The 14,404-nt window shown below is 52.6% G+C and overlaps 1 protein-coding gene across 9 annotated transcripts in view; it reads right to left on the reverse strand.

The window, feature by feature from the left end:
* NDRG4 (NDRG family member 4) overlaps nt 1–14,404 on the reverse strand; it is a 105,612-nt gene that overhangs the window by 14,356 nt on the left and 76,852 nt on the right. For 7 of the 9 annotated variants that reach the window (XM_029205116.1, XM_029205155.1, XM_029205127.1 and 4 more), the window contains exons 2-3: nt 8,661–8,755; nt 2,779–2,823 (exon numbers count right to left, since the gene is read on the reverse strand). In XM_029205116.1, coding sequence (XP_029060949.1) covers nt 2,779–2,823; nt 8,661–8,732 — 117 coding nt within the window. In that variant the 5' untranslated portion in view covers nt 8,733–8,755. The remainder of the gene's footprint in view (nt 1–2,778; nt 2,824–8,660; nt 8,756–14,404) is intronic. The other 2 variants (XM_029205165.1, XM_029205136.1) reach the window with 1 other exon arrangement.

Here is a 14,404-nt window from a genome sequence, read left to right on the forward strand (position 1 = left end):
CAGGGCAGCTGGGGTGTGGAATGGGCTATCCCCCAGCCCCTCCTGTTCTGTCCATGTTCCCTGTTCCCTGCAGCCACTTGGGCACAGCAAGAGGCTCTCGCAATTGAGGTGGTGTGCAAAAGCACAGCCCTGTCTGCAGACGTGCCCACAAAATCCTCCCATATGCTTCTGGAAGAGGGGCAGGGTGGGGTGGCCTCCCACCCTTTCTGCCACTAAAACCCTGCCCCTTCATGGTCCCCATCCAACCTTATGCCCACCTGAACCTCTGAGTAGCCTTTCCCACCCTTGGACCTGGGAGATCTCAGACACTGCCCACCCCAAGCCACGACCTCCCAATTCTGCTCAGCTCAGTGGTTTCAAATCCACAGACCTGAGTTTAAATTCCAGCTTCCCCACCCACTAGCTGGGTGACCTTGGACAAGATTTTTAAACTCCTCTGTGCCTTAGTCTCAACTGTCAAATAGGAATTGTGCCTTCCTCACAGAGCTGCTAGGATGAAGAAAAGCCTCATACATCACTACATGTAGTGGCCTATATGCAGGCCTATATGTAGGCCTCTCCCAGGCCTGCCCAGGGGAGAAATGGGATAATCTGTGTGTCTCTCCAACCTGTTAGCCTCCTCCCTGGAGGTTGTACAGTTGTGGCTGAATAAGGCAGGCTCAGGTCCTGCTAGCCAAACCCTGCTAGTCTTTGCTGTGTGACCTCAGGCAAGTCAGTCAACAACTCTGAGCCTCCACCTCTGTAAATGGTAGAAAAGCAGTGTAGCTGCTTGCACAGGTAGCCTTAAGGAGCAAGAGTAACACATAATCCTCACAAACCTATGAGAAAGGATGAAGAAGCTGAAGCACAGAAAAGTAAATTCTCCCACTCAGCTAGTAAGCAGTGGAGCTCAGCACCCTGGGCCTGAGGTCACATTAAGAGTAGTAAATGCTTAGTACCATATCTCCCACATGCCATACTCCATCCAAATGTTTTGCACATGTTACTTTATTTTATCCTCTGAACACCCACTTTACAAACAAGGAAAATGAAGCACAGAGAGGTTCTGTAACCTGCCCAACATCACACAGCCAGTGTGGGTACAGAGCCAGGAACCACACGCAGGCAGTCTGGCTCTAGTGGCCACTAGTCACAGCCCAGGGTCTGAGTGCCCAGCCCAAGGCCACCAACCCCGACCCTACAAACACCCGGGGAGGGCTGAGCTGCCTGCCTCACTCCACAAATGAGGTAGTGACCTGTACTGGAGGTCAGGTGGCAGGGCCAGGACCTGGACCCAGGTCTTCCTAGTTCTAGTTTGTCCTTCTGCCTCCCCCACTGGCTGGGCCCACTGAGGCAAGGGACTGAACAGGATAAAATCCCTGCCAGGCCTTGGCCCAGGCAAGGGCCATCCTGGCAGCTGCTTTACTAAAAAAACAATTAAAAGAAAAAGCAGCCGCTGTGTGGTGTACCCAGAGTAGACAGTAAGGTACCTTTTAACACATGCTGCACTTTACCAAGCAAAGGATCTTGAGAACCAAGGTCCCACACACATGGGGTGACCACCCTAGTCTGGGCCCAGCAGATGGGTGCAGAGGACCCCAGGATTCTCATCACCTATTTCACCCTCCAATCTGCCTCCCAGGGTGCGTGTGTTTTGGGGGCTGGCAGTCAGCACCGTTGGCCTCCAGTGAGTCCCACTCAATGTCGGGCAGGGGCTGATTGCTCTGGATTTTATTTCAGCAGCTCCCTCCTGTGGAGGAGGGTCTGTTTGTTCACACATTCCAGCCCTCATTTGGAGCAGGGAGGACAAAGGGAACTCTGGCTGGGCCTGGGCCACCTTGTGGACACCTCCCCGGCCTCTAGTTCCCCACTCCTCCAGGCCTCATCCTGTCTTCTCGAGCTCCAGAGGCCTTTGTGTTTGGAGCTGGTGCTCCCAGGAGACCAGAGCATGTGCACAAGGGCCACTCTGATGCCTCTGCTTGCGTCCTTGAAGGACGGGTGACCCAGGGTCAAAAGCACAGTTCGTATCCAGATCCTCAGATCCTGGCTGCAGCTCCGTGCGCCTGGGAGAGGAGCCGGCAGGCCATCCCTCCTTCCACGTCACCCCTGCGTCCAGACCACAAGGCTGAGGCTGTCACGGGGCTGGGAGACTGACCCAAATTGGATGGTGGCCTGGGGTCTAGCTTCTGCCAGCCAGGAGGAAGGTCCCAGAAAAGTCTGACTTTGTTCAGTAGGTTATGATGGCCAGCGGGGCCCTGGAGCCCTGTGAGGCTCCCATTGTGTCTGCTGTCATGCCTTTTCTGAGACCCGGAAATAAACGGCCACTATGGGACTCACAAGGGAGGAATGGTTGGCCAAGTGAGCAAAATCAGAAATCATCATGCAGAGAAATAAAAACAAAGAACGATTTCAGTTTCACAGGGAATCTGGCATCAAACTAAAGAGGACATGGTTGTCCGGAGCAACTGTTGCCATGGAAACAGGAGCTATTTCGGAGCATCAACCTGGCTTTCATAGGAGGAAAGTGCTGATTCAGATGACAGCATCCTCACTCCCCCAGACCTCTCCTCCTTTCCCTGTCCTGTTCAAGGAGAGAGGGGGCATTTCTCCACGGGACAGAGGGGAGGCAAAGCCACTGTGAGCAGTGGGGGTGGTCCTGGAGGCTTCCAAGTGCCCAGTCCCTGTGGCTTCAGGCTGGGGGCACGTGGAAGGGCTGTGACCCTCCTCTGAAACAGGCTGGGTGGGGGAGGGGCCAGCCAGCAGCTGGTCCCCATCTGGGGAGGCTGAGCAGAGACCTACCTTCCAGTCTGTGTCCACAGCCAAGAGGAAGGTGTCGGAATTCTCCTAAAGCAAGGCAAACAGAGGGGGTGGCTCGTTAGGCCCCAGGCTGGGCCAGGCAGGGAAGGCAGGCGGCCACAGGGGCTCTGCCTCGAGCAGCCTCGCTTGCTGTTCCCCAGGCTATCTTTTTTTTTTTTTTTGGCCACACCATGCGACATGTGGGATCTTAGTTCCCAGAAGAGGGATCAAAGCCGGCCCCCTGCAGTGGAAGCATGGAGTCTTAACCACTGGACCGCCAGGGAATTCCCCTCCCCAGTCTATCTTAATGTTAACAAAAGTGACAGAGGGCTTCCCAAGCGCCGGGCATCAGGCCATTTAGTACCTGACAGATGAGGTTACGAGCAGCTACACACATTGATTTTACCTGTTAATTTTTTTTTACCTATTAATTGAAAACGTGAAGATTTCCACTTTGCAGGTGAGAAGGGTGAGGCTCAGAGAGATGGAAGCACATGGCTAGAAAGTGATGGAATAATCTCTGACCCCAAATTCTTGCTGTTCAGCACTTTGCCCGCTGTCCCCACAGATGACTTTTGAGAGGTCGCCCATCAGGGCACAAGCGCAGAGGCGGGCCTATCACACCCACTTTAGGGATGGAGAAGCTGAGGGAGAAGGGGGCTTTTCTGACCTGCACAAAGGCGCTGTCTGGGCCTCTGCAGTAGCTGCTCCCACCTTTCCAGACCTGCCTGCTTCATGCTCTCAAAGCACCAAAATCCCCTGCTTTTAGGCTCATTTATGGTGACTGGTGTGAGTCTCTGATTGGTGCCCATCCCTCCCACTGGACTGCAGGCACCGAGAGGGTATGGACCACATCTGGCTCAGCTCTCAGCATAAAGCCTGGCATGGACCAGGCTCCTCAAACACAAACAGAACTGGATGAACAAGTCTAACTTCATGAATGAGGGGAGCACAGTTTACATATACCCACTGTTTATAAGGTGGCAGAAATGGAGAGTGGAGGAATGGGGGCCTGAACCCCATGTGTCTGCGTTGCCAGGCTCTCCCCGATGCAGCCCGGCGGCCCTCAGACACTCTACACCCGCCCTGGGTCTCTGTCTGGGGAAGGAACCTCATGGGGGGATCCCACATATCCAGGAAGAGCAGAGATCTGGGGCCTCTGCCCTGCCTTCTACTGTGTCTGTCTAGAACCCTCTCTGCCCTCCTCTGCTCACTGTAGGCAGATCACTTAGCTTCCAAGCCTCAGTGTCTGTGAGGATTAAACAAGGGGCACAGATAGCAGTCACTCTCCCCTTGGCACTCCTGCACTGGACTGTGTGTGCTACAGATGCTACTGAATACATATGTGGATAAATGAGACAGACGAGAACCAGGATATTATCGGAGGACAGCAAGCGAAGGGCAGGGCTACTAGGTGCAACAAGGAGGAAAACGAACCCAAGTCACAGGAGCAGGGAGGAAAACATTGAAAAGCAGCGAACCTGATGTTTTCACCCACCTGCATTCTGGCAGTTGGAATGGGAGGGGTGGTGAAAAAAATCAGACAGCACTAGAGGCTCTCGCATGAAAAAGGAAAGCCAGCTCTCAGGTGAAATCAACAATGGCTCTCCTCCCCTCCTGGTTCCTCCAGGGCCTGGGGGCTCTGCCTGGGGAGGGGAGGAGAGCATGGTGGCCACTCCTGGACCCTCCAAGGAAGGGGGCAGTGGTCTGGGGGAAAGGGTCGAGGCTGGTTATCAATGAATCCTCTTACCTTGGAAGACCTTGCCCGAGGGGGGGCCAGGGAAAGAGATGCAGGAGATTTTCAAGGGAATGGGAAGCTTCAAGTGGGCAGGACCCCAAACCAAGAAACAGCAGGCATAATACAAGCGAATCCAGAGACACTGGAGGCCTGGGAGGAACCACATGAACATTCCAAGGAAAACCGGTGGGAGAGAGGGCCCAGCAGAGAGGAGGGGAGCAGGCCCAGGAGTGGCCTAAGGAGACCCAGGTGGGGATGCAGGCATGGGGAGAATCAACAATTTTTCCACGGAGCCCTGGACACACCAGGCAAAGACTTCAGAAGCAAGCGAGTCTGAAATGGCGGAGGGACGGTGGGTAACCGTGTGGAAGTATTTGCTCCTCAGTGGATTCAGGGAATTTGCACCTGGAAGGTTGAGGAAGATTTAAATAGTGAAAAGGACTGGCACTTCTGTCCCGTGCAGCTGGATAGGGGAATCTGTCTGTGGGTGTAACCGCCTGGGAGAGAGCGGCAGAGAGCGAGGCAGAACTTCAAGACAGGACTGCACCTGTTGTCACTGAAATCTGGAAAGGGCACACTGGGAGCACCTAGGAGGGTTTTGGGGGGTTGAGGATGGGGCCATTAGTACGTCTTGGGAAAAGCAGATGTGACCAGTGACCAGGTCTACAGGGCTTGTGCTGACCCGAGAAAGGAGAGAAACTCAGCTGGGGATTCGCAGCCTCCGTGGAGGACTGAGACGCAGACCATCGTGCAGGGGAGCCAACTCTGGTCCAGGTGGGATGAGGTGAGAGACACCAAATGCAGCAGGAAGAAGGCAGAGCCCGGGGGCTGGTCAAAGGGGCTCAGGGAGGGAGGGGCAGCAAGGTGCTGGGCCAGGCTGGGCAGAGAAGGGGTGCAAGGGGCCCTGCCAAGGTGGGGAGTGGAAGAGACAGGCATAGCACGTGTGAGGCCAAGGTGCCCTGCGCGCTCTGTGCCACCCACAGCTGCACACCCCGTACCAGCAGGCAGCCCCCTACCCCTGAGCCCTGGTGATGAGTGCAGGGGTCCCTGAGAGCCACCATCCGGCCCACCACGCCCTCACAAGAAGGCTGGTCTCTGCTCGCATGCCTCGAAAGATGGGCCGTTTGTGGGGAGGAGGGACTTTTCAGAGAGTTCTAAAAAACTTCTTTCTTCTGAGCTGCATCACAATGACCCGAGTCTTCACTGAGAGCCTACTGTGTACCAGGCACTGCGCTAGGAACTGGGGAGATCAGGGAACCAAGCGGACAGGGTCTCTGCTCCAGGAGCCTGTGGGGCAGAGTCCGAGAGCACTAAGCGCCAGGCCCGGAGGGTGTGCGCGTGTCAGTATTAGAGCCGGTGGTCGGAGAAGGCCTTCCTGAGGAGGGGGCATCTGAGCAGAGCCTGAACAAAATGAAGGGCCAGCCCTGGAGAGTCCTGCGGCTAGCGTGTCCCAGGCAGAGGGAACAGCCAGGAATATGATCAGCCTGTTCAAGGAAGAGCAGTGAGCCTGGGAGACAGGATAGGAGCCAGCAGGGGGAGGGGGTGCAGAGCACACCCTGGGCCCCGGGAAGGACTGTGGCTGCAACTCTGAGTGCTATGGCAGCCACTGGCCAGCTGTAAGCAGAAAAGTGACATGATGTGTGGAATTTTTAGTTTACGCAAAAAGGATAAAATTACGGGGGTACCTTACCGAAGCCAAGAACAATAGTTAAAAACAGGCCTCAGGAGGGATGGTGGCCAGTAATAGAAATCAAATCTGGCCAGTCTAAGCAAAAAAGGGAAATCTATAATTAGGATACAAGGGTGCCTTACCGAGCCAAGGGCAGGACTCAGGAAGGGCTGGAACAAGTGAATGGAACACATCAGAAAGCCAGGAATGACACGATGTATTTTAAAAGGTTGTACAGAGCAAGGAGACCAGTGGGGAGGCTCCTTCAAGCAGAAAGAAGGGGGGTGGGGCTGCCATGCCAAGGCGAAGAGTGGAAGAGAACATGCGAGGCCAAGGTGCCCTCAGCTTTCTGTGCCACCCACAGATGCACACCCGTACCAGCGGGGAGCACCTGGGCAAGAGATGATGGGGGCTTGGAACAGGGAGGAAGTAGAATTAGAATCAAAAGTCTACGAAGTGTCCAGCTCACCAGCTGTTCCCCGACCATTCCTGGGGGTTGCCCTCAGGTAATCAGGTCTCATAAGTTAACTTGAGGTTCTGTTTTAAAAGTAAAACTGCACCCTAGGAATTCCCTGGTGGTCCAGTGGTTAGGACCCCGCGTTCACACTGCTGAGGGCCCGGGTTCAATCCCTGGTCAGGGGCGGGGGGGGGGGGCGGAACTACGATCCCGCAAGTGGCAGGGCAAAAGAAAAAAAAAGAAGACTGTACCCTTCTTGGGGACACGACTGCCGGCCTCATGTGGTTGGGCCCCTGGCACCTGGACAGCCACTCTGTCCCAACATGTGGAACTCAGCAGCTCTTGGGCTTATCTCCTTCTGGAGGGAGGATCTGGGAGGCTGGGGCAGAGCAAAGAAGGGTGTGCCGAGGATCCAGGGACTGGGCTCCTGGCTTCCCCACTTGTAAAGTGAGGGGGGCTGAGTGGCATAACCAGCAGGGACCTACAGCCGTGATGCCCCAGAATTCTATGAGCAACGGACCCATAGCTTTTCCTTGCAGGAGGGAAAGGGAAGCTGTGCTGGGTGTCACCACAACAAGAAAACGTAAGAATCCGCCTGCCAACGCAGGGGACACAGGTTCGAGCCCTGGTCCGGGAAGATCCCACATGCTGTGGAGCAACCAAGCCTGTGCGCCGCAACTACTGAGCCTGCGCTCTAGAGCCCGCGAGCCACAACTACTGAAGCTCTCGCGCCTAGAGCCCGTGCTCCGCAACAAGAGAGGCCACCGCAATGAGAAGCCCGAGCACCGCAATGAAGAGCAGCCCCTGCTCACCGCAACTAGAGAAAGCCAGCTCACATTAACGAAAACCCAACGGAGCCAAATAAATAAAATTAAGAACGTTTTTAAAAAATGCTATTAAAAAAAAAAAGAAAACGTGGGTAGAGCTAATTCTGAAATCTAACGCCTGGTGTTCAGACGAGGGCCCTTTGGGATAAAATAACAACCTCAGATGCCTTGATGCCACTGCTCCTGGAAACACTGCTGGTAATACTTTCCCTCATACCTCAGGGGCTTAGGAGGAAAAAAGAGAGGCTGCAGACATGAAAGGCCCAGGTAGTTGGGGAAGCATCGTGACCCCACTGGAGGCAGCACTGCCCAGCGGGGACCCTCTTGGGGCTCAACGGCCGCCCACAACCAGGGGTTGAATACAGGCCTCATGCCCCGAGAGCTGTGTGACCCTGGCCAAGTGAGTTAACCTTTCTGTGCCTTGGTTTTCTCATCACTAAAATGGGAATAACTCTTCTACAGAGCCTCCCAGCCTCAAAGACAGCCAAAGCCACAGTGAGGTTGGCTGGGTTTTAGCTGCGTGGGCGTTCAGCCCACCGGGAACTCTCCCAAGGCGGGGACAAGGCTTCTCAGGGTGGCTCACGGGATGGAGGGCCATCTCCTAGCCATCAGCAAGACTATTTGTAATGAGGTGGATGGACCTAGAGTCTGTCATACAGAGTCAAGTAAGTCAGAAAGAGAAAAACAAATACCGTATGCTAACACATATATACGGAGTCTAAGAAAAAAAAAAAAGATCATGAAATACCTAGGGGTAAGACGGGAATAAAGACACAGACCTAGTAGAGAATGGACTTGAGGATATGGGGAGGGGGAAGGGTAAGCTGTGACAAAGCGAGAGAGTGACGTGGACATATATACACTACCAAACGTAAAACAGATAGCTAGTGGGAAGCAGCCGCATGGCACAGGGAGATCAGCTCGGTGCTTTGTGACCACCTAGAGGGTTGGGATAGGGAGGGTGCGAGGGAGGGAGACGCAAGAGGGAAGAGATATGGGAACATATGTATATGTATAACTGATTCACTTTGTTATAAAGCAGAAACTAACACACCACTGTAAAGCAATTATACTCCAATAAAGATGTTTAAAAAAATAAATTAAAAAAAAATAGACTAAAGGGAAGGCACGCGGTTTCCTTCTCGGTCACGAGGTGGCGCCCTCCGCCCTCAGGACCGCGAAGGGGCGACTCACCAGCTCAGTGGCGTCCTGGCCCCGGAGCAGTGGCTTCTCCTCGGGGAATCGCAGCTCCTGCAGGCCGGCCATGGTCCCGTCGTGGAGCAGGAGCCCTAGCGAGGGAAGGCGAGGACGAGGGTTGGGCCCTGCTGCGACAGGCACGCCTGGGCCCTGCTCGGACTCTCTCGGCGGGCGGAGGGGACAGCGCAAGCCCGGGCTGGGGCAGGGGCACCGGGGACCACACCGACCCCTCCATCCCCGGACCCCAGGTTCCCAAGCGCAGGCCCAGCGCGGCGCTTCACCCGGGCAGCAAGGCTCCGTCTGCAAGACTCGCCTGCTTGGCTCAGGGAAGGTCATTGTATTATTTGGTCTTAAAAGTTAAAACATGTTCCCTGCCACCCCCAAAAGAAACGGAAGAAAGAAGGAAGGGGGGGGGGAGGAAGAAAGGAAGGGAGGGAGGGAGGAAGGATGGAGGGAAGGAAGAAAGAAAATAAAGAGGAAAAGAAAAGCAAGGCGACACAATACAGGATGACCCTTGAATAAGTTCAAGTAAACTGCATTTATTAAGAAACAGAGGGACAAGTGTGGGGAAGCCAAACACAGGGTCGGAACCGCCCTGTGGTCAGAAGTGGACAGTGGGCTCTGGGAGGACACAGAGGAAGAGAGCTGAGGGCTGTCCTGAGTGCCTAGAAGGACAGGCCTGGGTGAGGATGGCTCTGAGAGGGCAGAAGGGAGGGCCTGGCAGTGTGGCAGGCAGAGTGACATTGAAGGTGCTGGTCATGATGTACCACCAGCAGGGAGGGATGACACAGTGACCACTCAACCCACAGCCTCCAGGCAGAGGGGCCCAGACCCTAATGGCTGCGTGTTCGTGGGAGACCCCGGGCCTCTGAACCTCAGGAGAGGAAGGGGTCATATGTGCACGTGTGTGCTTGGAGGATCCAGTGGTGGGGGAAGGCAGACAGAGGGTGCCAGGACCCCACAATCTGTCTATCTAGCCTGGCACTGCCATTCCTCACTTGGATTTCAGGATGGCACAAATCATAATGCACCAAGAGAAACGCTAGGCAAGGATATGAACTGGAAATTCATAAAAGAATTACAACTGGCCAGTAAATACATGGGAAAATGTTAAAGCTCACTAGAAGTCAAAGATATTCTTTCTTTTTTTTTTTTTTGCCAATGGAATTGGCAACATTTGCCGTGCTGGCAAAGATGCACCAAAACTGGCACTTTTCTTATACTGCTTGTGAGTGTATAAATTGGTACATCTTTCTGGAGGGCAGTTTTACAGAATGAATTAAGATCATTTAAAAGGTTCTTACTCTTGGACTCAGCAATCTTCTCCCTGGGAGAAATTTCCTAAGGAAACCAGAGACGGCACCTAATGATTTATCTGTAAGAATGTTCACCACAGTGCCATTTATAATCAAAAAAACCCAAAACAAGCTAAAAAAGCAAAATGTCCATAAGTAGGGCACTAGACAAACTATGGGTAAATAACTTGTAAAAGGTTATTTAATAACATGGTAAAATGCTTGTGTTGTAATAGATTTTTTTAAAAAGCAGTTATAAAACATACAGTATTATCCAAATTATGAGAAATGAGTAGTTCCATAAAAAAGCCTGGGAGGCTTTTCACAAAGTTAACAGGCATTATCCCTGGGTGAAGGACTGAAAATTAGGGTCTACAGTCTGAAATCAGGAAAAAACAATATTTAAGAAAGACTGTTTGTAGATCATTAAAATTCTTTATTCTTGCAAAGCACTTCACATCTCCCAAGGTACTTTCCTGTACTATTAGATTTCACCCTGATGGGAAGTGCGATGAGGTAAACCAACCACGGCGGCCTGACCTGGAAGGATGGAAGGATGACTTCCTATCCTTTCTCCCATCCTCCCTCCCACCCCTCTTCCCTTCCTTCCCAATTCTATTTTTAGTCTTTCTCAAGAGTGAAGCCCTCAGACTTTCCCTTCTGCCCTGAAAGGCTGACAGTCCCACTAGCTGGTTGGTCAGAAGATGCCCCCCCACCCTGCCCACCCCTGCTCCTTTGGCTTCTCCCCGTGGAAGCCCTAGTGACTGGGGAGTCAGCGCAGTGGCTTCCTGGGACCCAAGGGCACATGGCCTTGGATGGAACCCATTGCTGTGGCAGGGAGGTCCTGAGACCAGGTCATAGCTCCAGACCCTGCCTGGGCTTCCTTCCATCCTGTCAGAAGCAGGAAGCACCAGCCCTCCAGAATGCTAACATAGACGGTGCCTTGTAATCGCATGGGGGTCCCCTCCTGAGTCTAGTCTGGGTTGAGACGTGCTGGGGCTGGGCTGGGAGCCGCTGGCCACTCAGGCCTCCTGGAAGGTTAATCCAGAGCTGTGCAGCCCCCCTGGGACAGCCTTGTCCCCAGCATGAAGAGGCCAGGCAGGGAGGCCCCTGCCCACCCAGATACCCAGGTCCCTGCACCTTAGTGCCATGCTGGAGCTCTCGGTTCCCAGCGGCTTCTGGGGAAACCAGCTAACACAACACAGACGGGCTGTATTTTTAGAAAGGCGTCCTCTCCCCTCTCCCCCATTTTCTCTTCCACCCTTTCTGACGTGTGCACAGTCATCCATCCATCCGGGTGGGGAGCTGAAAGAAGGGCCACCTTGGAAAACTCTTCTCCCATTAGGGCCTTTTTAGCCACCAACCCCCCTGAATACTGAATTCAATTAAAAGCTTTGGCAGCACTGGGGTGTCCCCGCCCTCTCCCAGGCCTGTTATGAAACCACAGTGGAGACCATCCTCCCCAAGGACGGTTCTATTAAAAGGGCTGAGAGTGGGCAGCGCAGGGACAGATGGGCTGTGATGAGGGGGTGGCGGGGAAGGGGGCTGCAGAGAGAAACCTCATAATCCAGAGAACTGGGGATGTCTCAGCCTGTGGAAAACAGGGACAGCCCAGGGCCCAGCAGGTGATGTGGGGCTCGGGAACAGAGGCCGGAGGGGACATTCCCACAGGCTGGTGGCAGACGAGTTTCTTCCTAAGAAAGTTATGATTTTAAAAAAAGCAGCTAGATGATGTTACAAGAAAATGAGATTCCCATCAGATCAGTATATTGTATGCCTGAAACTTATACAATGTTATATGTCAACTGTATCTCAATAAAGCCAGAAAAAAATTTTCAGAAAAAGAGCGTGAATGTGTTTGTAAATATTCTGGCATCCCTTGGCCCTGAGAAGGTTTTTTTGTTGTTGTTGCGTTTTTGCGGTACACGGGCCTCTCACTGTTGTGCCCTCTCCCGTTGTGGAGCACAGGCTCCGGACGCACAGGCTCAGCGGCCATGGCTCACAGGCCCAGCCGCTCCGTGGCATGTGGGATCTTCCCGGACCAGGGCACGAACCCGCGTCCCCTGCATCGGCAGGCGGACTCTCAACCACTGCGCCACCAGGGAAGCCCCCTGAGAAGGTTTTTAAATGTGTTATTTATGTCTCTAATCATGACAATTGCTATAAAATAAAGTTTAGAAAAATCAAAAATAATAAATAAAAGAGAGTGTGAGATTCCTATCAACCGCCCACAAGGAAGCCTGAGTCAGGTTTGTCAGGAATCAGGGAGCACAAGGCAAATGGGGTGCGAGATCCCAGGGGTCTGTGAAGCAACAGCAAGGGACCTTTTCGCTTTGCCTTTTTTCCCTCTTGATCCCAGATTCTCTAAAGGCAACACAGAGTGTTAGAACCAAATGGGCCTGGGGTGAATTCCAGCCCTCAGCTTCTCGGTGGTCCGGCCTAGAGTCACTGGAATCTCTTCTGTATCACTCACTGCCTAGCTTTATTTTGGGCAAATCACTAAGAGGATTGCTTACCTGCAAAATGGGAGCAGTAGCCTTCCTCTGCCCACCTCAGAGAGCTTTGAGGTACAACAGAGACAACAGATAGAAACATGCTTTTTAAATGGAAGATTTCTGTACCCATTTGGATGGGACAAAAATAACATAAGTGACTGGGGTCCTCCTAACCTTCCTTTGCCTACTTAAGACAACTCTGCAGTTTCTTTTTCTCTTGTCTCCTATTTAAGGAAGGGTTCATACCTGCTGGCAGGGAGGCTCCGCTGATGTTTCAATAAATGGACGGGAAAGGGATGAGGGAGAGAAAGCCCGGGCTCTTTGGCTGGGTGACAGAAAGGAGCTCCCGAGCAGCGTGAAGGTGGGTGGATTCTTTATGAGGAACCGCATTTCTTTTCAATTACTTTTGGTTGCTGATTTGTGCGTCACTAAATGTGATCCTATGCTGTGATTCAGTTACTTTTGGTTGCTGATTTGTGCTTCTTTAAATGTGATTCTATCCTGGGCCATGTGAACCCTCACACTTATTAGGGTTAAAAATATAAACAATTACTATGATCATTCCTGAGCCTTGTCAATAAGTGCTTCAATTCAATTGATCAGTGGCAGTTACACAACCTATGGAATAAAGCAACTGTTGAGTGGGAGCACGGCTCAGCAGTAGTAGGGGGTGTTTGGAAATACACGTGGGGATTTTGGGTTGTCTCAGCAACTGGGGGCTCCTACAGCATTTAGTACCCGGGAGCCAGAGGCGTGGAAGGTTGTGTGAGGACAGTGCTGCCCAGCCAAGCATTGCTCCCCACCCCAAGACACCCAGACCTGTCCCACCAAGAAATGCAAGAGCTGAAGGTGAAGGAAGGCCAGACATCAACAGGGTAAAGTTAGCACATGCAGGCGAACCAGACCTTGTGGGACAGGGAGAAACCAAACTGTAAAAGCGGAAGGGCTGTGGAATGGCTTTTTTTTTTTTTTTAACCGCAGGAGCGAGGGGGCCTCTTGGCAGGACATGGTCAAAGTCTTGGTCCAAGATGCCCTGTAGATGGTGCACTCCTGAAAGTCCTGATTATAAGGTCCCGTTATTACAAGAAAAGCCGCAAGCAAATGGAACAGGGAGCAGAGCCAACCTGGCTTGGCCAGCTCTGCCCTGGGGGAGGGGTCTGCGCCACAGATTAAGAACGATGTCGCTAAGGGCAGGCAGACGACTCACGTTCAAGCCTGAGCACCTGAGGTCCTTCCACCCACACCACGCCAGCCCTGTGGTTTGAAAAGAAGCCCCAGAACTCAGGGACCCCAGAAATCAGAAACTCAACTTCCAACTGTGCTATGTAGAGGGTTTCGAGCCTCCGGGTAGCTGGCCCCTCATATCATTCTCTCTGTCCCGACCCTTACCTCAGAGGGTTGGGACAGCACAGTAGGTCCATTCTACCCACAGGAAGCACGTGCCTTTGTGCATGCCGTTCCTTCTGCCTGAAATACCTTTCCCTATCACATCCCTACAACAACAACAATAATGACAAAAACGATTGTTAATATTTTCTGACACTTGATATGTTTTTGTTGAATGAGATGGGAGTGAAGGAATGCTTCTTCACCCAGACTGCAAAGTATTAAACGACTGGTAACATTCAGCGTTGGTGAGCTTGTGGGGAAACAGCACATACTCTCATACACTGTTGGCTCGACTGCAGTGGGTTCACCTTCATTTGGAGGGCGAGTTGGTAGTTTGTAAAAATGCAAACATCTATCAACTTTGCAATTATATCTCTAGATATTTATCCTAAAGAAAAACACTAAGAGGTTGTGCACAGGGATGCTCACTGCAGCACTCTTTGGAATAGGAAAAAGCTGAAAACAACCCAAACAAATGTCAGGAGAATGGTTAAATAAACCATGGCACATCTACACCCCAGAGCACCATGCAGCTATTTAAAAATTAAGGCAGCTCCACTCA

The sequence above is a fragment of the Monodon monoceros genome, unplaced genomic scaffold (genome assembly GCF_005190385.1).
Source record: "Monodon monoceros isolate NGI ecotype Baffin Bay Population unplaced genomic scaffold, NGI_Narwhal_1 Super_Scaffold_10, whole genome shotgun sequence".
NCBI lineage: Eukaryota > Metazoa > Chordata > Mammalia > Artiodactyla > Monodontidae > Monodon > Monodon monoceros.